Here is a 22,591-nt window from a genome sequence, read left to right on the forward strand (position 1 = left end):
AATACACCCCCCATCTCTATAGTGGTACTAAATACGCCCCCCATCTCTATAGTGGTACTAAATACGCCCCCCATCTCTATAGTGGTACTAAATACACCCCGCCCATCTCTATAGTGGTACTAAATACACCCCGCCCATCTCTATAGTGGTACTAAATACACCCCGCCCATCTCTATAGTGGTACTAAATACACCCCGCCCATCTCTATAGTGGTACTAAATACACCCCCCATCCCTATAGTGGTACTAAATACACCCCCCATCTCTATAATGGTACTAAATACACCCCCCATCTCTATAGTGGTACTAAATACACCCCGCATCCCTATAGTGGTACTAAATACACCCCCCATCTCTATAGTGGTACTAAATACACCCCCCATCTCTATAGTGGTACTAAATACACCCCCCATCTCTATAGTGGTACTAAATACACCCCCCATCTCTATAGTGGTACTAAATACACCCCCCATCTCTATAATGGTACTAAATACACCCCCCCTCTCTATAGTGGTACTAAATACACCCCGCCCATCTCTATAGTGGTACTAAATACACCCCGCCCATCTCTATAGTGGTAATAAATACACCCCCCCCATCTCTATAGTGGTACTAAATACACCCCGCCTATCTCTATAGTGGTACTAAATACACCAACCAGCAAGAGCTCCTGACTCAGTTTAACACATCTCCATGTGCTGCAGCAGCAAGAGCTCCTGACTCACTCACAAACGGACACAAGTGAGCTGGATAGAAAGCCTTCCTGTGGGAGATGAGCCTCTAGATGTGTGAGGCTGTAGGAGTTGTGGTAGAGAGAGCGAGACGAAAGCCTTCAGACAGGCCCAGTCTCCAGCCGCTTGCTGGGTGGATCGATACAGGGTTCAAGCACAACGCTGGCAGTCTGTGTATGAGCTGAGCCCACTGACAAGAGCTAATAGCATTGAAAACAGGGTTAGGCCCACAGCTATCACATCACCTGAGAGGTAGGGAGAGTGTCTGCGTGTTAAAGAGAAGTGGCTGACTTGTGCTTACCTTTGAGTTGTGAACTTCCACAGTGAGGTTTTGAGGAGGTGCACTGGGAACTGTAGGGGTAAAAACAAGGTGTTTTACTCTTTAGAACTCAAGAGAGATCACCTCAACACACCAGGTCTTTAACATCTTCCTCTTCCAATGGAGACTGCCCGTTGTGATCTACCCATTTCTCCTATGAGAGAGGAAGAGTTCCGCTCCTTCATCTGTCCCCTGCTTACCATCAGACAGGGTGGTGACGGTGATGTCTCCTGTGGACACTCCCGGACCATGCTTGTTGAAGGCCACCACTCTAATGCTGTACTCTGTGAACTTCTTCAGACCCATCAAGGTGTAGGACAGAGCTCCAGCGTCTATGTCCTGAGATTTTGAGAAGAGAGGTGGTACACAAAGTTAAGTAGTGCTTCTGTAGATGTATTTTGTACTTCTCCTTGTTTTATACTACTACTACCACCACCACCACTACTACTACCATCACCACTACTACTACTACTACTACCATCACCGCTACTACTACTACTATCACCACCGCTACTACTACTACTATCACCACCGCTACTACCACCACCACCACTACTACTACTACTACCATCACCACTACTACCACCGCTACTACCGCTACTACTACTACCACCATCACCACTACTACTATCACCACCACCACTACTACTACTACCGCCACGACTACCATCACCATTACTACCGCCACCACTACCACCGCCACCACTACTGCCACGACTACCATCACCACTACCACGACTACCGCCATGACTACCATCACCACTACCATCACCACCACCATTACCACCGCCACCACTACTACTACCGCCACGACTACCATCACCACTACCATCACCACCACCGCTACTACCGCCATGACTACCATCACCACGACTACCATCACCACCACCATTACCACCGCCACTACTACTACCACCACCACCACTACTACTACCACCACCACCACCACTACTTCCACCACTACCACCGCTACTACTTCCACCACCACCACCGCTACTACTTCCACCACTACCACCGTTACGACTACTACCACCACTACTATCACAACTACCACTACTACGATCACCACCAATACTACTACCACCATCATCACCACTACCACCATCATCATCACCACTACCACCACCACTACTACTACTATCATTACCACTACTACTACTATCATTACCATTACCCTACTACCATCACCACTACTACTATCATTACCACTACTACTATCATTACCACTACTACTATCATTACCACTACTACTATCATCACCACTACTACTATCATCATCACCACTACTATCATCATCACCACTACTATCATCATCACCACTACTACTATCATCATCACCACTACTACTATCATCATCACCACTACTACTACTATCATCACCACTACTACTACTATCATCACCACTACTACTACTACTATCATCACCACTACTACTACTATCATCACCACTACTACTACTACTATCATCACCACTACTACTACTACTACCATCACCACTACTACTACTATCATCACCACTACTACTACTATCATCACCACTACTATCATCACCACTACTATCATCACCACTACTACTACCACCCTACTACTACCACCCTACTACTACCACCCTACTACTATCATCACCACTACTATCATCACCGCCACTACCACCACTATCATCACCGCCATCACCACTACTACTATCATCACCACTACCATCACCACTACCACTATCATCACCACCATCGCTACTACTACCACCACCACCACCACCATTATTACTGTCACCACCACTATCATTATTACTACTACTATCATTACTACCAGTATCACTACTACTACTACCACCATTACTACTACTATCACCACCATTACCCCCACCTCTTCTACTGCTGCTACTACTGCTACCATTACCACCACTACTAATCAACACCGCTACTGCTGCCACTACCACCACCACCACCACTACTGCCACACACACACGCACATATACCCACATTTAACCCCCTGCACCCACCATATCTAAAAATAAGCCCATTTTCATTCAGCCCTGTGTTCCAATGGCAGGTTGTGTTAGCTAATCCAAGTTTATCATTTTAAAAGGCTAATTGATCATTTGAAAAGCTTTTGAAATTATGTTAGCACAGCTGAAAACTTGTGCTGATTAAAGCAGAAATAAACCTGGCCTTCTTTAGACTAGTTGAGAATCTGGAGAATCAGCATTTGTGGGTTCGAGTACAGGCTCAAAATGTCCAGAAACAAAGACTTGCTTCTGAAACTCGTCAGTCTATTCTTGTTCTGAGAAATTGGCAAGAAACTGAAGATCTCATATAACGCTGTGTACTACTCCCGTCACAGAACAGCGCAAACTGGCTCTAACCAGAATAGAAAGAGTGGGAGGCACCGGTGCACAACTGAGCAAGAGGACAAGTACATTAGTGTGTCTAGTTTGAGAAACAGATGCCTCACAAGTCCTCAACTAGCAGCTTTATTAAATAGTACCCGCAAAACACCAGTCTCAATGTCAACAGTGAAGAGGCGACTCCAGGATGCTGGCCTTCTAGGCAGAGTTCCTCTGTCCAGTGGCTGTGTTCTTTTGCCCATCTCCCCAAGAAAAAGCCATATCTCAGACTGGCCAATAAAAAGAAAAGATTAAGATGGGCAAAAGAACACAGACACTGGACAGAGGAACTCTGCCTTGAAGGCCAGTGTCTGTTCTTAATCTTTTAGTTTATGATGAACTTCACAGGGTGGTGAAAGTGCACGGTGATGAGCTTGATGCTCCTTTCCAATAAATATCAAGGGTCTTATTCTGATGACATGATGATAAAAAAAGAATCTTGCTCTTTTTGTCCATAATTATCTCATCATGTAGGCTTATACACACATTGTATCTGCGAGCTGTTGTCTATAGCGCACATGCCAAGACCAGAGTTGGCACATTCACTATATAACGCAACATTTTTTGTGACAAAACCATCAGTTGTTGGAAATGCGATGGAAACCCATTTAACTTTTTTCCCCTTCAGTACATGGGAGTTTAACCGCAAAAGTTATTTTATTGGCACTACGTCATCACGCACAGCCCTTTATCTGCAACAAGTCAATCTGATGGAAACCGTTATCTGGTGGGATATTGTTTTGATGCAGATATAAAAATCTGTTGCCAATTGGTTGGAAACCTAGCTACTTCTTTTTAAAAAGCCCCTTCTATTTGGGGACGCCCTAATCTTCATCCCTGGGTAGTAAAACCACAGTGTAACTGTTCAACTGAAATCAGGCGCGCCATTGTGACAGCTTCCTCCTTGTAGACATGCCACTTCCTGAAGGCTTCCCCGTCCCCGCCTCAATAATTCATCCACTCTAACACCCTGTTAGCTACCCTGTTCTCTGGATTCAACCTTTGTTCCTCTCTTTTCAGATAAAGAGATAGTCAGATCAGCCTCTTCTCTTCCTGTCAGCCTCTCTCTCTCTCCTCTAGGGAGCGAGGGATGGCAGCAGCAACAGCATCATTACTCGTTGTGCTGGCTGACATTTCATCCATTATCATATTAAAGGCTCTTTAACGCCTGGCTGGTTGGGCTGGCAGGGCTGGATGACTCAGGAGGCTGTGCTGCGGTGCGCTGCACTGTGGCCTGCTGGGAGACTGGGGAATATAGAGGGTGGTGCTGCCAGCTTTCTGATAGAGTAGGAATAGAGCAGAGGCTTTGGAGCTTCGGGGAATAGGAGTTTCAAGGCAGTCTACTGGGCTGTGACACTTCAATGGGCTATATGGTGCTGATATATCGCTGATGCTAAGCCGGGCAAAGCAACGGTTAATTTCGCTGTTCTGTTTGCAGTCTTGTTGTTACACCATCACAAGACTAATCTCTCTCATAGAATATGATGGATCACTATCTCAACATATAGGGCATTCTAACTCCCCCACCCATCACACTGGGTCTTACCTGTTCCAGGTCCAGACCCTTCTCCATATAGTAGACCTTGTACGTGAGGACGTCTCCGTTGCCAGTGAGGGGCGTGTCCCAGTTGAGGGTGACGGAGGTGGGTGTGGTCGACACAGCCTGCAGGTTGGGGGCGGGGCCAGGAACTTGCACTGGAAACACCAAAGGAGACAGAGGATACTTAGTATGAATCCCAAAATAAAAAAGACACAGGAAGCCATTTCCCCCCCCAAATCTCAGTATTTCTATTTTTTTCATATGTAAGCCATATCATAAAATCACACTTGCACAAAACCACACTCTCATTCAATCACTTGGAGACAATTCGGTCCCAATTTGAAAGACTGCCATTTTGGAATGTCCCCGTTTTTTTCTGTAACCGCAAAACCTGACACACATGCTGTGGTCATTCTCCCACATCATCCCACCAATCCCTCTAGCATGGTATTCCAGTAGGTGAGAGGGGGGAGCGGGGACAGACAGGGTCATGCTTGGTTTACAGAGGAATTTATTTGAAGTATTAAGTTAATTGGAATTGGTTAGCCGAGAGACAGCGGCTGGGACTAAACCAAGTGGTTGAGGAGGGAGGGGGGTGTTTCCATTGTTGTTTGCTCTGCAGGGACGTGAGTCATTACATTCAATTAACAGCTCTGGTGCCGGCCGGCGTAGCTGTTTAACACAAGACTGTGGTAGCAGGTGCTGAGAACCACACATCTACTAGAGGATGTAGTCTCTAGAGGGATAACGATAGGGTCTGAGAAACTGAGCTGTGTGGCAAATGTAATGCAGCATTAACCATACCTAGTCCTCCAGAGGGAACTTCTGTGGTGTTGAGGATGTCGTGTGTATGTATGTACACTACCGTTCAAAAGTGTGGGGTCACTTAGAAATGTCCTTGTTTTGAAAGAAAATCAAATTTTTTGTCCATTAAAATAACATCAAATTGATCAGAAATACAGTGTAGACATTGTTAATGTTGTGAGTATCAGAAGAAAGGTATTTGTTTCTAGCCATTTTGAGCCTGTAAATCGGACCCACAAATGCTGATGCTCCAGGCCAGTTTTATTGCTTCTTTAATCAGCACAACAGTTTTCAGCTGTGCTAACATAATTGCAAAAGGGTTTTCTAATGCTCAATTAGCCTTTTAAAATGATAAACTTGGATAAGCTAACACAATGTGCCATTGGAACACAGGAGTGATGGTTGCTGATAACGGGCCTCTGTACGCCAATGTAGATATTCCATTAAAAATCTGCCGTTTCCAGCTACAATAGTCATTTACAACATTAACTTCTTATGGCTGGGGGGCAGTATTGAGTAGCTTGGATGAATACGGTGCCCAGAGTAAACTGCCTGCTACTCAGGCCCAGAAGCTAAGATATGCATATTATTAGTATATTTGGATAGAAAACACTCTGAAGTTTCTAAAACTGTTTGAATGATGTCTGAGTATAACAGAACTCATATGGCAGGCAAAGACCTGAGAAAAAATCCAACCAGGAAGTGGGAAATCTGAGGTTTGTAGGTTTTCAAGTCTTTGCCTATCCAATATACAGTGTAAAATTTGGTCCGATTGCACTTCCTAAGGCTTCCACTAGAACAGTCAACAGTCTTGTTTCAGGCTTCTACTGTGAAGGAGGAGCGAATAAGAGCTGATTGAGTAAGAGGTCTGGCAGAATGCCATGAGCTTAGTCTCGCGCCCGCCCGTGAGAGTTAGCTGCGTTCCATTGCATTTCTAAAGACAAAGGAATTCTCCAGTTGGAACATTATTGAAGATTTATGTTAAAAACATCCTAAAGATTGATTCTATACATCGTTTGACATGTTTCTACAAACTGTGACGGAACTTTTTGACTTTTCGTCTGGACCTAGTGCTCGCGCATCATGAATTAGGATTTGTGAACTAAACGCGCGAACAAAAAGGAGGTATTTGGACATAAATTATGGACTTTATCGTACAAAACAAACATTTATTGTGGAATTGGGATTCCTGGGAGTGCATTCTGATGAAGATCATCAAAGGTAAGTGAATATTTACTTGACTTCTGTTGACTCCACAACATGGCGGGTATCTGTATGGCTTGTTTTGGTCTCTGAGCGCTGTACTCAGATTATTGCATGGTGTGCCTTTTCCGTAAAGCTTTTTTGAAATCTGACACAGTGGTTGCATTAGGAGAAGTTTATCTATAATTCCATGCATAACAATTGTATCTTTTATCAATGTTTATTATGAGTATTTCTGTAAATTGATGTGGCTCTCTGCAAAATCACTGGATGTTTTGGAAGCAAAACATTACTATAGCGCGCCAATGTAAACAGATGTTTGGATATAAATATGAACTTTATCGAACAAAACATACATGTATTGTGTAACATGAAGTCCTATGAGTGTCATCTGATGAGGATCATCAAAGGTTAGTGATTCATTTTATCTCTATTTCTGCTTTTTGTGACTCCTCTCTTTGGCTGGAAAAATGGCTGTGTTTTTCTGTGACTAGGTGCTGACCTAACATAATCGCATGGTATGCTTTCGTCGTAAAGCCTTTTTGAAAATCGGACACTGTGGTGGGGTTAACAACAAGTTTATCTTTAAAATGGTGTAAAATACTTGTATGTTTGAGGAATTTCAATTATGAAATTTCTGTTTGAATTTGGCACCCTGCACTTTAACTGGCTGTTGTCATATCGATCCCCTTAACGGGATCTCAGCCGTAAGAAGTTAACAATGTCTACACTATTTCTGATCAATTTGATGTCATTTTAAATGGACAAAAAAATAGATATTCTTTCAAAAACAAGGACATTTCTAAGTGACCCCAAACTTTTGAATGGTAGTAATACAGTACCAGTCAAAAGTTTGGACACACCTACACATTCAAGGGTTTTTCTTTATTTTTAATATTTTCTACATTGTAGAATAATAGTGAAGACCTCAAAACTATGAAATAATCCATATGGAATCATGTAGTAACCAAAAAAGTGTTAAACAAATCAAAATACACTGTATATACACACACAAGGAACCTATAGCAGTGTTTTAACAGACAGACAATGTTGATTCTATATGTAATACAAACTACGCCTTTGTCCATCAAGCATGGAAAATACTTGAGACCCCAGTTTCACTGACAAATACCCCAATTCTTCTCTAAGGGAAAGGAACATGTACCTTTGCTGTGTGTTAGCTGCAGATATGCCCGGCAGTACACGGAGGCTCTCATTTGTCAGTATATATAGTAGGTGTCTGGTGTGTGTAAGATATATACAGTGAGGGATGCTGTGTGGTCGGTCCAGGTCGGGTACTTGGAATCAGGTCAACAGTTTAAACCTTCATTTATAACCTAGAAGAGATGCTGACAGACAGACAAATTTGTCCCTGGCACTGGCTGCCCCCTTTGCTATCCCCATGGGTAGTTAGGCTCCCGCCAGCACACATTATGGAGTGCCAGGTGCAAAGGACACAGGTAGAAAGGCAGAGACTGCCCTAGAAACTGGGCAACGGCTGAGCCGTGATGGCGGGAGAGAGGAGGAGAGATTAATAGGCTGAGCCGTGATGAGGGAGAGAGAAGGAGAGATGAATAGGCTGAGCCGTGATGAGGGAGAGAGAAGGAGAGATGAATAGGCTGAGCCGTGATGAGGGAGAGAGAAGGAGAGATGAATAGGCTGAGCAGTGATGGAGAGAGAAGGAGAGATGAATAGGCTGAGCCGTGATGAGGGAGAGAGGAGGAGAGATGAATAGGCTGAGCCGTGTTGGGAGAGAGAGAAGGAGAGATGAATAGGCTGAGCCGTGATGGGGAGAGAGAAGGAGAGATGAATAGGCTGAGCCGTGTTGGGAGAGAGAAGGAGAGATGAATAGGCCCAGCCGTGTTGGGAGAGAGAGAAGGAGAGATGAATAGGCCCAGCCGTGAGGGAGAGAGAAGGAGAGATGAATAGGCTGAGCAGTGATGGGGAGAGAGGAGGAGAGATGAATAGGCTGAGCCGTGTTGGGAGAGAGAGAAGGAGAGATGAATAGGCTGAGCCGTGATGGGGAGAGAGAAGGAGAGATGAATAGGCTGAGCCGTGTTGGGAGAGAGAAGGAGAGATGAATAGGCCCAGCCGTGTTGGGAGAGAGAGAAGGAGAGATGAATAGGCCCAGCCGTGAGGGAGAGAGAAGGAGAGATGAATAGGCTGAGCAGTGATGGGGAGAGAGAAGGAGAGATGAATAGGCCCAGCCGTGAGGGAGAGAGGAGGAGAGATGATTAGGAGGGCGTTCACCTCTACTGTGCCATGGAGGGGGAAGCCCTTAGCATGTGTACTGTAGAGCTGTGAGGGGAAAACGCTCCAGTCACAACATCCCAATAAGGCCTGGTATTCACTGTGAATGGATACAGTGTCAAAGTATAGTATACACTGAATGGATACAGTGTCAATGTTTGACGGAGGAGGTATTACGGATTGGAGGACTGGAGGGAAGGAGGATGCATTTTAATTCAGCCTGCCTACCATACCCCACTATACACACACACACACACACCCTTCTTCCTCAGCCACAGTATGGGAGGCCATGTTCAAACACACACCTCTCTCACACAGGTAAGTAAATGGAAGGAAATGAACAACCACTACAGAGGCCGTCTTCTACGGCCTGGAGAGTAGAGGACTGTAGTCCTCTGAGCGACAGTGGGGTGGTCTGGGTTCATGTTCATCCCTGTGTAAGTGTTTATGTTTGTTTGTAGAGTATACAGTATGTGTGTTTTACCTTCACCCTGGGTGGCCACCTTGAGGACGGCAGAGCTCTCTCCCAGGCCGTTCTTGTTGTGCGCCACCACCCGGAACTTGTACTTGGAGTCGGGCATCAGGTTCTGAATGGTCACCTGCATCTCACCTGGCCGACTGGTGTTCAGGATACGCTCCCTGAGACACAGACACACAACAGCCCAGTTAGTGCACACACACGCACTCAACAGCCCAGTTAGTGCACACACACTATCAACAGCCCAGTTAGTGCACACACACGCACTCAACAGCCCAGTTAGTGCACACACACACTCAACAGGTCAGTTAGTGCACACACACACTCAACAGGTCAGTTAGTGCACACACTATCAATAGGTCAGTTAGTGCACACACTATCAATAGAAGGCAAGCAATACTACATCACTTGATTTCTACTGAGTGGACTGTGTTGAATTTACAGACTACACACCATTTCATAGCAAGAGTCTACCTGTACACTGGGCAGTGTGTATGCTATAGGGGCCCTCAGTAGGGTGTATGCTATAGGGGCCCTCAGTAGGGTGTATGCTATAGGGGCCCTCAGTAGGGTGAATGCTATAGGGGCCCTCAGTAGGGTGAATGCTATAGGGGCCCTCAGTAGGGTGAATGCTATAGGGGCCCTCAGTAGGGTGAATGCTATAGGGGCCCTCAGTAGGGTGAATGCTATAGGGGCCCTCAGTAGGGTGAATGCTATAGGGGCCCTCAGTAGGGTGAATGCTATAGGGGCCCTCAGTAGGGTGTATGATGTACTGTACTGAATAGAGGGCCTACCTGCTATAATACACTGAGTAGTGTGTAATACTGTACTGTAGGGTCCCTACCTGTTGGTACCCTCCTGATTGAAGTAGACAGAGTAGGTGAGGTCTTCTCCATTGGGCTCAGCTGGAGGGCGCCAGGTGAGCTTGATGAAGCGGGTGGAGACCAGCGAGGCCACGACGTCACGGGGGGCGGAGGGGGTGGGGCCAGTGGGGTTAGCCACACCTCTGGAGCCTGGCGTTACATGGTCAGTAGTGTCAGGAGTCAGTGAGGGGAGAGGAGGGGTGGGGAGAGCTACATCTTTGAGGGTGGAGTGGAGGGAGATGAGTAGGGGTCAGGTGGATGGAAGGTGAAGGGAGGTGAAGACAGCGAAAGAGAGGAGAAAGAGATGGACGGAAGGCGGGCATCCAAAAGGAACAGAGAAGAAAGGAAAGGACAGCAAAAAAAAGGAGAACAAAAAAGAAAACAGAAGAAACACACAAAATAACAACCACGTAACAAAAAAAAGGGCTCTCGGCATGACAAGGAATCACAAGAACACAGTAATATCACGCTGGAATAATCCCCACGAAACACAATACAGAAGGAGGGAGACTAAACATGCACAACATCTCTAATGGAAGAGGGGAGGAGCACACAAACACCACTGAATGGTGTATGAACACATATACAAAATACAGTCTAGACTTTGTACATATTTTACATAGCAAAGTGTGACCTTAGAGCTCCACACCAACTGTCAAACCCACCCTATAATGTTTTAATGCACTTGTACTGGCGCTATTCCACTGTCTACCCACAGCAATGTGAAAAAATGTAATTTGGTGCTTTCTCAGAACAATCTGTGGCTAGACATGGGTATATCTGCTTTCTATTTTATACCAGACGACTCAGACACAACACAGGGAAAGAATGTCAGAGAGACTGTGGCATTTCCATTGGTTGCAGGTCAAAGGAATCAAGTCGAGGGCAATGCCAAAATGTATGGAAACTGAACATATGGGGTATATATATATGTAGAGAAATACAACTCTATATGCAAATGTATGCTGGCCATAGTACATCTATCCATCATGACACACTGAGGAGATGCTTATTCAGGGAGACTACACTATCTGTTTATATGACAGATTCCAGCGATGCCATGACCTTGGATATTGAACAGAGTGGTGTGGGATTTGCTGTATATTACAGATATAAGTGAGAACACACTCCACACACACACACACACACACACACACACACACACTGGGAATAGATTCCCCTGTATATTTGAGTAGAGGGAAGATAATAAATAAGTGTCATTCTACAGAGTTACAACATATTTTCCTTGGGCACTGAGTGAAAATTCTCCTCACCTCCTATAATAAAAAATACACGCCAATATAAATGTAAACAATCTAATCATCAACAAAATATTCAATCACAGAAACAGCCAACAACTGGGAATACTTGGGCTCCATCTCTCTCAATAAACATAAAGCCATTTTACAAAGAGGGCCTGAGGAGGATATACATCCATCTGATTCATACCTGTAGGAAATACATTAAGTCCGGTTCATTTCACTACAGCTTCTCTGTAATGACACGAGCCATTAGACGGAATGCAGAGATGACATTCACAGCAATCATTCACAGCAATTACTGACTAGTACACAGAGTGAGCTGTCTGTCTGTCAGTGTGACTGGGCTGCTGCCGGGAAAGCATTGGGAACTGTTTACTTGACATATCTGTTAATCGTGTGACTTTCAGAGGTCATATCCTCATATCATAAACAGTTCTGACATGTCTATGACAGTTGTATGTGTCCATTTGTGTGTGTGTGTCCATTTGGATGAGTGTGTGTGTGTGTGTGTCTATACGGCTGTATGTGTACGTAGGACGCTCTCGGTCAGAGACGGTTTTAGGCTTGGGCGGTATACCGTATATACACACCGTATACCGGGGTATTTGGAAAAAGCCATTGGACGTTTTTTCAATACCATTAATTTTTGTTTATATAAATGTGAATATTTGTAGCTACTTTTTAAGTAAATACCTGCAGTCAACTTGTGCAATACATTAGGAGATAAAGATTGTGTTGTTTCATTTCACCTGTCACATCAATTTTCATTATGAAGTTTACATGTGGTGTTTGTTTACAAGCACACTTGGACAAAAGACTGGGGCCTTGTGAGTCACTGTTGTGCAGCATGTGCCAGGTGATCAAATTACAATATGGAATTCACAACTAAATGTTTACCAGCTAGATATCTTATAACTATTAAGTTAACTGTCAAAAATGTGCTAAAAGCTCTGCAATTGTGCATTTGGTTTGCTAATTTAGTAGCTAGTTAACTATCTAGCTGCAGAGAATCCCCTCTTGGATCAAGAGCCTTGTGGCTTATATTTGTTATGTGTGTGCAGCAAACTGTAAGTAGCATTTTTGAGTTAGTTGTGTAGTTTAGGTAAGAATGTATAAAATCTTCACAACGCGCTTGTTAGCATTTAGTTAGCATTCTCTATGGGACTTTTTAGCATTGCTAACCTTCGGATTTCAGAGTATCAGTGGGGTTTGAAAACAGCGCCCCGTGTGTTCCGTGCCAGTATTACCGAATATCCTGGTTTGGCACAAGGTCGGTATGAAAGTATGAATCTGGATACCGCCCAAGCTTACTCCGTTGGGCCGGGGCTTGCCCCCTTCCACTCCCCTCAGTCCTCTGGGCTTTAAGGCTCAGCTGGAGGATTACCATTCTGTTGGAGACAGAACCCGGAGCAAATTGCCGGGGAAGGAATAAAGGGAAAGAAAAGGGGGAAGAAAGATGGCAGTCAACTGGGTGGAGAGGCTCCTGAGCTGCCTAGCGAGGCGCTGGCATGCGGCCACGTGCTAAGGACCACTATGTCCAAGTTGGCACCGGGCATACAGCGAGTAGATGAAAACCATAATGTTAGTCTCAGCGGTACTATAGAGAACAGGACATGTCTCAGTCTCCTCCTTGTTAATGTTAGTCTCAGTGGTACTACAGAGAACAGCACATGTCTCAGTCTCCTGGTCACAATCAGTCTTCCATCTATTCTCAGCCATGGACAGTTATAGTAAGGAAGAAATTGAGTAGAATCCTAGATTTCTACTGTAGCTGTTCTGATGGTCTATTTCTAGTAGATGAATTGTGTCATTAGGGCGTGTGACACTGGTAATGAATGGCTGTCATTAGGAGCTAATGAGGAAAGTTATCCTCTACCTCAACCAGGTATCTGGGTACTGCGTATAAGAAATAGACAAAAAGATTCAAAGGAAACCGTTAATAACGGAAGAATCTTATTAAACATACTGTACTTTCCAGGGCAGCTGAATGATATCAGTGGAGCTCTTCAGGACAAAGATTTCCAGTACCTTTTCAAGTTTGATTACAAGGGAAGTAACTGGTGCCTAAGCTTCTAGTAATGTCAATACGAGTTGTACAATACGTCAACTTTGTGGACATATGAAAACATAACTGGCAAAATGAGCTGCCACTTTGTCTGACGGGTAGACGTGTAGAAGAAAAGTCGGCCATGGGTTTTAAAACGTGAAGTCCTGTCTCGGCACACGTACACCACAGGACAATTAGCTCATTGGCAGGCTGTTGGGCTTTCAAACATCTCATTTGCTGTTATATACAAAGAAAGCATGGTTATTTAGGATTCAGGTCAACAATGACGTCACCAGGCAGTGTTCAAAGTCGCTACTATGTAACTTGGAGAGTGAGAGGTCTTGCCAAGTGTTGCATAATGGTAAAACTAGTCTCAGAAGTGAAGGAAACAGTGTCTGCTTCTGTCTGTGGGTTGGGTTCATGTAATGTAGCTGAACAGAGCCACATGGCTAAACGAATGGCTTATTACAGAATGAGCACTTTTATCTCCGGGAGGAAAGGAGGGAGGAGAGAGAGGGAAAAGAGACGGTCATGCTCCTCAGCAAAAGAGGATGAGATATGGCACATGAAAAGGAGAGAGCTGATATAAGATGGTTAAAAAAATACTGAAAGAGCTAAAAGATTTAAAGGAAATGTCTTGATTCCTTTTTCAGCAAAATATCATGGTCAGTTAAGCAGCTAAATGAACACATCCAAGCTTTCATAGAACTTCAACAAGAACATGTGTGATGGCAGACAGACTGCGCTCTTGACTGATTTGTGATGCTTCCTCTGAGATGTTCTGAAACGGCGTTTGTAGGGGGTTCTGATCAAGCGAGAACGATTGTGGTGTGGTCGTATCCAATTGGTTGCTGCTGGAAGCAAAGCGAAGACCATTTCAGTCATTCATTTGTTCAAGAGGCCATGTTCTCTTGCTAGTCTCCAGCCGATAACATCAGAGGAAAGAGAATTCTGACAGCTCGTGACATTTGGAGAGGCTCTTGATGTGTCGACAAAAGATACAAACTCGGGTAAGAGACAGACAAATGTCTTCAAGACAAAAACGAGGGAGGGAACGAGAAAGATGGAGAGGCAGATGAAACATGTCGTTTGTTCTTTATCTCCCGGTCCCTTGCTTCCTCTCGTTCGTCGGTTGGCCAAGCGTTGGACTTGTTCAAGAGGAGGACGCTGTTCCCCCACCCTCCTCTTCGGGGCCGCCTCTGCCTGTTGGCCTTTGAGGACAAAGTGTTTCTGTTTCTGACACCTTTTTACGTGGTGAGAGGAGTCGTGAGGGACGGGAGAGGCATCTGATTTCTTATAAAGTTTATAAGGGTTACAGAATGCCCACTGCCCAAGGCACAAAACACAGATCAGTAACTTGATACACATGGGGTTTCCCTCCTGAGAAGGTGGCATTAAAGCTGGTTTTCAGTGAGGCTCGCGCCACAGAGAAAGCAAAGTAGTCCACTGTAGCGCTAAGGTTAGACATGAGTTCATGGGTTCTGGGTGATTTGGAGCTGTCCGCATGAGTTCTCGGTATCTCCATATTCATTTCTTCCACTCCCTGCACCATTTCAACAGGTGTTTGCAGCAAATTGGAAATCTGGGATCTAAAACATGGCATATTCTTTATTTTATGAAGCACAGATAAGGAAAGTATTTTCTGGAACAGCTCATTGTAAAGGAATCCAAGGACAAGTGAAGGGGTTGGGAACTTGAAGGGCTTGTGGTACGGTGGTTCAACATTAAGTAGAAAACCTACAGCTACCAACAGTGTTGCCAGATCACACAACTCATTGGAAGACACTTTATTTTTTCTTCGGTCGTCAACAAAGAGCCAAATAACTGCATTACAGCCTAAAAATAGAGCAAAGTGGAACTAAGGCATCAGAGACGTGTGGAAGATGAAACATTTGGGATGGGTCTGTTTTTTTTGTGTGTTTTTTTTAGGGGGGGGGGCTGTTTTCTGCCTGAGGACCCTCTGGCTGGTGAGATAAAGGGATGGAGCTGCAGGAGGACAACACAACTGAAGTGGACGGACGGATCTGGTGGAGAGGGTGGTTGGGGGGGTCACAGCATGACAGAGCAGGATTAGGGAGCACCCCTAGTGTTCCAGGCATCAGGGGATATGATGGAGTGAGTGTACGGAGACTCATCTGGTGAGGGTGGAGAGGTAGGCTCCCTAGAGGTCTAACCTCCCTCCCTGTCCCCTGACTCCTACACCCCTGCTAGGGCTAAAGCAGGCCCATGGAGCAGTCAGTCTTACTCCTTTTGCCCCCCCGTCCCACTCATCTCCCCCATCCACCTACTAAATCTCCACCCTTGCCACTTTAAAGTCCTTCCCTCTATCCGTGGTCTCAGAGCGCCTGCATGCTAGTCTCCCATCACAAGAGTGTACGCGTTTAATTCACACACAGAAAATTCCCCTTGGACTTTCATCTGCTTTGAAACACAGCTGATAATTGAATCAGGTTGGTTCCATCAATAATTAAATGTCTGGTGTGTACATGCATACATACAGCATCCCCTTCCTCATCAGACAAACATCCTTCCCTGATCCACTTCCACTGTAGGGTCATGATTGTATATCATGCCCCCCCCCCCCCCCCCTTCGCCCAAAACATGTGAGGCGCCTGCTGTGGCATGAGCCCTGATATGTAAATGAATAAGAGCATGGACATATTTTTCTATGTTGATTGCCTCCCCCCCGTCTTGTAGTCTTTCTTTGGGGAAATTAGCATCCAGTGGTAAACATGCTCAGTGGAGAAGAAACGGGAGGGGCACTCACAGGGGTTCCTCCTATAGTGTTAAAGAAGCAGGAAATCTGTTTTACCCTACATCATCATCATAATCCCCAACAGGCCGCAGGTTCTTATTACCTGGTGTGTGAATTGAATTCTCAACACGTAACTGTGTACAGTACGGTAAGTGGTTTGATATCTCAGGGGTGCTTGTGCCAGGTTTCTCCCAACAGGAGGAAAGGGCCAAATAAATGAATTGTTAGTGTAACTCAGAGAGGAACCCCCCCCGGATTCAGTGTAATCAGGGTCGCTGGGATGGTCTACGTGGGGTGGATGTCACGCATAGGGACATCGAGGCGGGTAGCCTATTATATACCACCCTGGAATGTTGCATGATGGTCAATATGCGTAGAGGGAGGGTGGCACGACAGGGGGCGGTTGACGTGAAAAGGAAACGCAAGCCTGGCAACGCCTCTCATCTCTGAGCCAGGAGCCCAGGGACCCCGCTGGGGGTCAGGTGACCTGTCGGGGTATAAAGGAAGAGCTTTGTTTTTGCGCAACGTGGCGCTTCCACCCATTTAGGCCGAGTAGAGCCCTGAAAGTAGACTCCGGGGATGGGTGGTATCCAACAACAGCAACCAGCATCCTGGAGGGAGTGTGAGTGATAAAGTGATAGGGAAGGTGTGACTGGCGCGTGAGGCTGAGGCAGGTGACACACCAAGCCCAGGTCAGGGCTAAAAACGTCCGCGATAACAAGGTTGAAAGTGTGACCTTGAAAAAAAGCAATGAAAAGATACAGTAAACTGGAAAGAAACATAACCTTTCAGTTTCCATTGTAAAAAGAAAGCGGGTTGAATTATCATACAGAATAACAGAAAAACACACGGATGGTAATATTCTGTCCTCGGGTAAGCAAATGAATCTCAGAGATGGATTTTTTTTTTAAATTTTAAATCTTTATTTAACTAGGCAAGTCAGTTGAGAACAAATTCTTATTTTCAATGAAGGTCTAGGAACAGTGGGTTAACTGCCTTGTTCAGGGGCAGAACGACAGATTTGTACCTCGTCAGCTCGGGGATTTGAACTTGCAACCTTTCGGTTACTAATCCAACGCTCTAACCACTAGGCTACCCTGCCGGAATGAACAATCAGGGAAAATATACAAAGAATAATAAGCTTCAGGAACCAACCACTGCCGGTCCTAACCATTGTATAGTACACAAAGCCCAAGGGAGAAAATTGGCAGTCAAACCCACGTTCACGGTCCTTGAACAGAGTGTGGTAAATACAAATACATACACACACACACACACACACACACAGTGGAAACCACACTCTTCTGATCAGCTGCCTAACTGCTCACAGTGGAAACCACACAGACCCAGTAATCAGAGGTAGACGGAGGAAGTGGGTGTTCTAGTTAGGGTTGTCTGTGTTTCCTCTACCATTACTTACTGTAGGTGGGCTGAGCCTTCTGGGTAACACTACCATTACTTCCTGTAGGTGGGCCGAGCCTTCTGGGTAACACTACCATTACTTCCTGTAGGTGGGCCGAGCCTTCTGGGTAACACTACCATTACTTCCTGTAGGTGGGCCGAGCCTTCTGGGTAACACCACTATTTAGTGTATTTACTATTGATGGGGCACTAAGAATACGTTACTACTGTAGGCTGTATGTTTGGACTAACCTCATTTCTATACATTTCTAACATTTTCAAAACATTTCATTTCCAATCTTGAACGTACTCCATATAAACTAATACCACACTAGCTGGTCCACCATCCATCTTCCAAGGCAAATAAAAAAGCCCTTGTCAGAGTGCGTAGCTGTAAAACCAACAGTCGCTCTGATTCAATTCGCCATCTCTCTGACTCGCTCTCCCTCTCTTCTCCGAGGCCTTCCTGAGAGGGGGGCAAGATGCGGGGCGCGTAAAACTGTCACATTTACATGGCTGTGAGCGTCGCACGGGGACCACTGCTCGCTTTATGACTTTACAGCCGCTGCTACAGACGCCACAGTGACACACAACACAAATAGTGTCTGGTCGCCCTGTCCCTGAGCCCGGCCTGAAGATACAGCTTCTATCCCCCTGACAGACACTAGGGGTTTACATTTGTGTTCTTGTTGGGTTGTACAGAGCCCCAGAGGAGTCCCTATATTTTATTTTTAGCACTGCTTTCTCTCATCTTCGTTGTAACTGGGAAGGCTGTAGTAGTATACTGTAGTGGCATTCTGGGCCGCAGTACTATTCTGGGCCGCAGTACTATTCTGGGCGGCAGTACTATTCTGTGCCCCAGTACTATTCTCCTCTGCCCCAGTACTATTCTCCTCTGCCCCAGTAGTACTCTCCTCTGCCCCAGTAGTACTCTCCTCTGCCCCAGTAGTACTCTCCTCTGCCCCAGTAGTACTCTCCTCTGCCCCAGTACTATTCTCCTCTGCCCCAGTAGTACTCTCCTCTGCCCCAGTAGTACTCTCCTCTGCCCCAGTAGTACTCTCCTCTGCCCCAGTAGTACTCTCCTCTGCCCCAGTAGTACTCTCCTCTGCCCCAGTAGTACTCTCCTCTGCCCCAGTAGTACTCTCCTCTGCCCCAGTAGTACTCTCCTCTGCCCCAGTAGTACTCTCCTCTGCCCCAGTAGTACTCTCCTCTGCCCCAGTAGTACTCTCCTCTGCCCCAGTAGTACTCTCCTCTGCCCCAGTAGTACTCTCCTCTGCCCCAGTAGTACTCTCCTCTGCCCCAGTAGTACTCTCCTCTGCCCCAGTAGTACTCTCCTCTGCCCAGTAGTACTCTCCTCTGCCCCAGTACTATTCTCTGCCGCAGTACTATTCTCTGCCGCAGTACTATTCTCTGCCGCAGTACTATTCTCTGCCCCAGTACTATTCTCTGCCGCAGTACTATTCTCTGCCGCAGTACTATCCTCTGCCGCAGTACTATCCTCTGCCGCAGTACTATCCTCTGCCCCAGTACTATTCTCTGCCGCAGTACTATTCTCTGCCGCAGTACTATCCTCTGCCCCAGTACTATTCTCTGCCCCAGTACTATTCTCTGCCCCAGTACTATTCTCTGCCCCAGTACTATTCTCTGCCCCAGTACTATTCTCTGCCCCAGTACTATTCTCTGCCCCAGTACTATTCTCTGCCCCAGTACTATTCTCTGCCCCAGTACTATTCTCTGCCCCAGTACTATTCTCTGCCGCAGTACTATTCTCTGCCGCAGTACTATTCTCTGCCGCAGTACTATTCTCTGCCGCAGTACTATTCTCTGCCGCAGTAGTATTCTGTAGATACTATAGTTCCTCTCTTTCCAGTCTAATCAGTTTTAACTTACTGATCGCAAAAACACATCCATCAAAAACAGCCCTGCTAGGTTAAATTATACTCTATAATATCCTATTGATTCTATCCCACTCTGCTATGCCCAACTGAAAACTTCCCCAGCAGCTTGGCTGGCAAGCCTGGCAGCGGAGATCTCCCCCTCTCTGATCTATCACTATGTCAGCCTCTGAATTCCAACACCACTGATTTCAATTTATCATCCGACTGCTCCCACGCTCTGCAAAACAAAAAAAGCACTCAGCCAGTCATTAGATGGAGAAAGTCCATTTCTCAACAGGCATTTGTGTTTGGCTGTGGTGAAAGTGCTCTGTGTCCTGTCAGTTTAGTGTTGACTAGAGTGGTTTTCTGCTCTGGGTGGGGACTGACTGGGACAATGTGCTGAGGGAGGGGGAGAGGGAGAGGGTGAGGAAGAGAGATGGGGAAGAAGGGGAAAGAAGAGAGGAGGGAAGAGGCTGTGTGTGTTTGTGTGTGTGGGGGGGGGGGGGTACTGGTCATTATGGGTGGAATGACTGATTCCTGTTAAAGCCCCGGTGTGACTGAGCTCTTCTTGGTTTTATCCACTCCACCCACTACCCTGGTCCAATGCACTACCCTGGTACAATACACTACCCTGGTCCAATGCACTACCCTGGTCCAATGCACTACCCTGGTCCAATGCACTACCCTGGTCCAATGCACTACCCTGGTCCAATGCACTACCCTGGTCCAATGCACTACCCTGGTACAATACACTACCCTGGTACAATACAGACACTTGACTCACTACCCTGGTAAACTACAGACACCTGACTCACTACCCTGGTCCAATACACTACCCCTGGTCCAATACACTGCCCCTGGTAAACTACAGACACCTGACCCACTACCCTGGTACAATACACTACCCTGGTAGAACACAGACACCTGACCCGCTACCCCGGTACAATAGACAGACAGATATCAGACGCGCTACCCCGGTACAACAGACGCGCTACCCCGGGACAACAGGCGCTCTACCCCGGTACAACAGACGCGCTACCCCGGTACAACAGACGCGCTACCCCGGTACAACAGACTTGCTACCCCGGTACAACAGACTTGCTACCCCGGTACAACAGACGCCCTACCCCGGTACAACAGACGCCCTACCCCGGTACAACAGACGCCCTACCCCGGTACAACAGACGCCCTACCCCGGTACAACAGACGCCCTACCCCCGTACAACAGACGCCCTACCCCCGGTACAAGACGCCCTACCCCCGGTACAACAGACGCTCTACCCCGGTACAACAGACGCCCTACCCCCGGTACAACAGACGCTCTACCCCGGTACAACAGACGCCCTACCCCCGGTACAACAGACGCCCTACCCCCGGTACAACAGACGCTCTACCCCGGTACAACAGACGCTCTACCCCGGTACAACAGACGCTCTACCCCGGTACAACAGATGCACTACCCTGGTATAACAGACACCATATTTTAAAAAACAGGAGTCCTATAAGTGTGAGATGAAGTAGACTCAGCCAATCAACTCCTGCTGGTGTTTGATTATCCTATACAATTCCCTTCTACAGCGGGAGCCTCCGAACCAGGGGGGGGGGGGGGGGGGGGGGGTCAAAACATATTCTGTATGCTGAGAGAGGAGCACTTGAATATCTGAAGGGGTGCTTACATGCTGAGGGGAGAAAAACAAGCATTCAAATGCAAAAGAGAAGAACATCTCTTGAATGAATGTGGGAGGAAAAGGCAGAGGGCAGAGGAGCAAACAACATCCTCAATGCCTGTTCATTCGCCGGTTTCCTGCATTAGCTCCCCTCCAATACTGACTGCCCCTCCAATACTGACTGCCCCTCCAATACTGACTGCCCCTCCAATACTGACTGCCCCTCCAATACTGACTGCCCCTCCAATACTGACTGCCCCTCCAATACTGACTGCCCCTCCAATACTGACTGCCCCTCCAATACTGACTGCCCCTCCAATACTGACTGCCCCTCCAATACTGACTGCCCCTCCAATACTGACTGCCCCTCCAATACTGACTGCCCCTCCAATACTGACTGCCCCTCCAATACTGACTGCCCCTCCAATACTGAACGCACTATATGTTGACTACGTTTTGTTCTTAGTTTTCAATTACAATGTCAATCTAAAACCCAGCCATATAATATACACACTTGACTGTAAATGACTAGAAAACCAGACATGTATAGACCACAAATGACTACAGAGACCAATAAGATGCTAAACTAGCAACACCTAACAACGTGTGGTGGCCTGGCTCAAATAGTTCTAAATGGTGGCAGTAACAATACTACCTAAGCCTTTTAAAAGGCTCTGTTCCTCACCATTATAGGAGAGGACAGGAGAAAGTGAGGCCGGTTTACAGGGTGAATTAACTAGGGTCACTTGGCCACCCTCGCATTATATAATTAGTCTCATCCAGGTCCATTTCTGCTGTTATCCTGTTCTAACATCTGTTTGTAACTAGTCACCCTACATTGCACAGAACACATGGCAAAGGAAGGAATGTGTACAAAAATTGCTCCGGACTGCAATTTGAGGGCTATTCTTGGTCTCCGGCTCCAAAAAGTAACTGAGGGTTTTAAAAACGTAGCAGTGAGCTGGTCTGTGTTCGCTTTGTTGAACTCCTGAAGGAAGAACACAAAGAAAGG

The 22,591-nt window shown here is 46.3% G+C and overlaps 1 protein-coding gene across 1 annotated transcript in view; it reads right to left on the minus strand.

The window, feature by feature from the left end:
- Positions 1-22,591, minus strand: part of neo1a (neogenin 1a) — a 109,006-nt gene that overhangs the window by 36,891 nt on the left and 49,524 nt on the right. The window contains exons 7-11 of the mRNA XM_038986297.1: positions 10,552-10,786; positions 9,714-9,868; positions 4,979-5,127; positions 1,250-1,388; positions 1,032-1,081 (exon numbers count right to left, since the gene is read on the minus strand). Of these exons, the coding sequence (XP_038842225.1) occupies positions 1,032-1,081; positions 1,250-1,388; positions 4,979-5,127; positions 9,714-9,868; positions 10,552-10,786 (728 nt within the window). The remainder of the gene's footprint in view (positions 1-1,031; positions 1,082-1,249; positions 1,389-4,978; positions 5,128-9,713; positions 9,869-10,551; positions 10,787-22,591) is intronic.

The sequence above is a fragment of the Salvelinus namaycush genome, unplaced genomic scaffold (assembly GCF_016432855.1).
Source record: "Salvelinus namaycush isolate Seneca unplaced genomic scaffold, SaNama_1.0 Scaffold449, whole genome shotgun sequence".
Taxonomy (NCBI): Eukaryota; Metazoa; Chordata; class Actinopteri; order Salmoniformes; family Salmonidae; genus Salvelinus; species Salvelinus namaycush.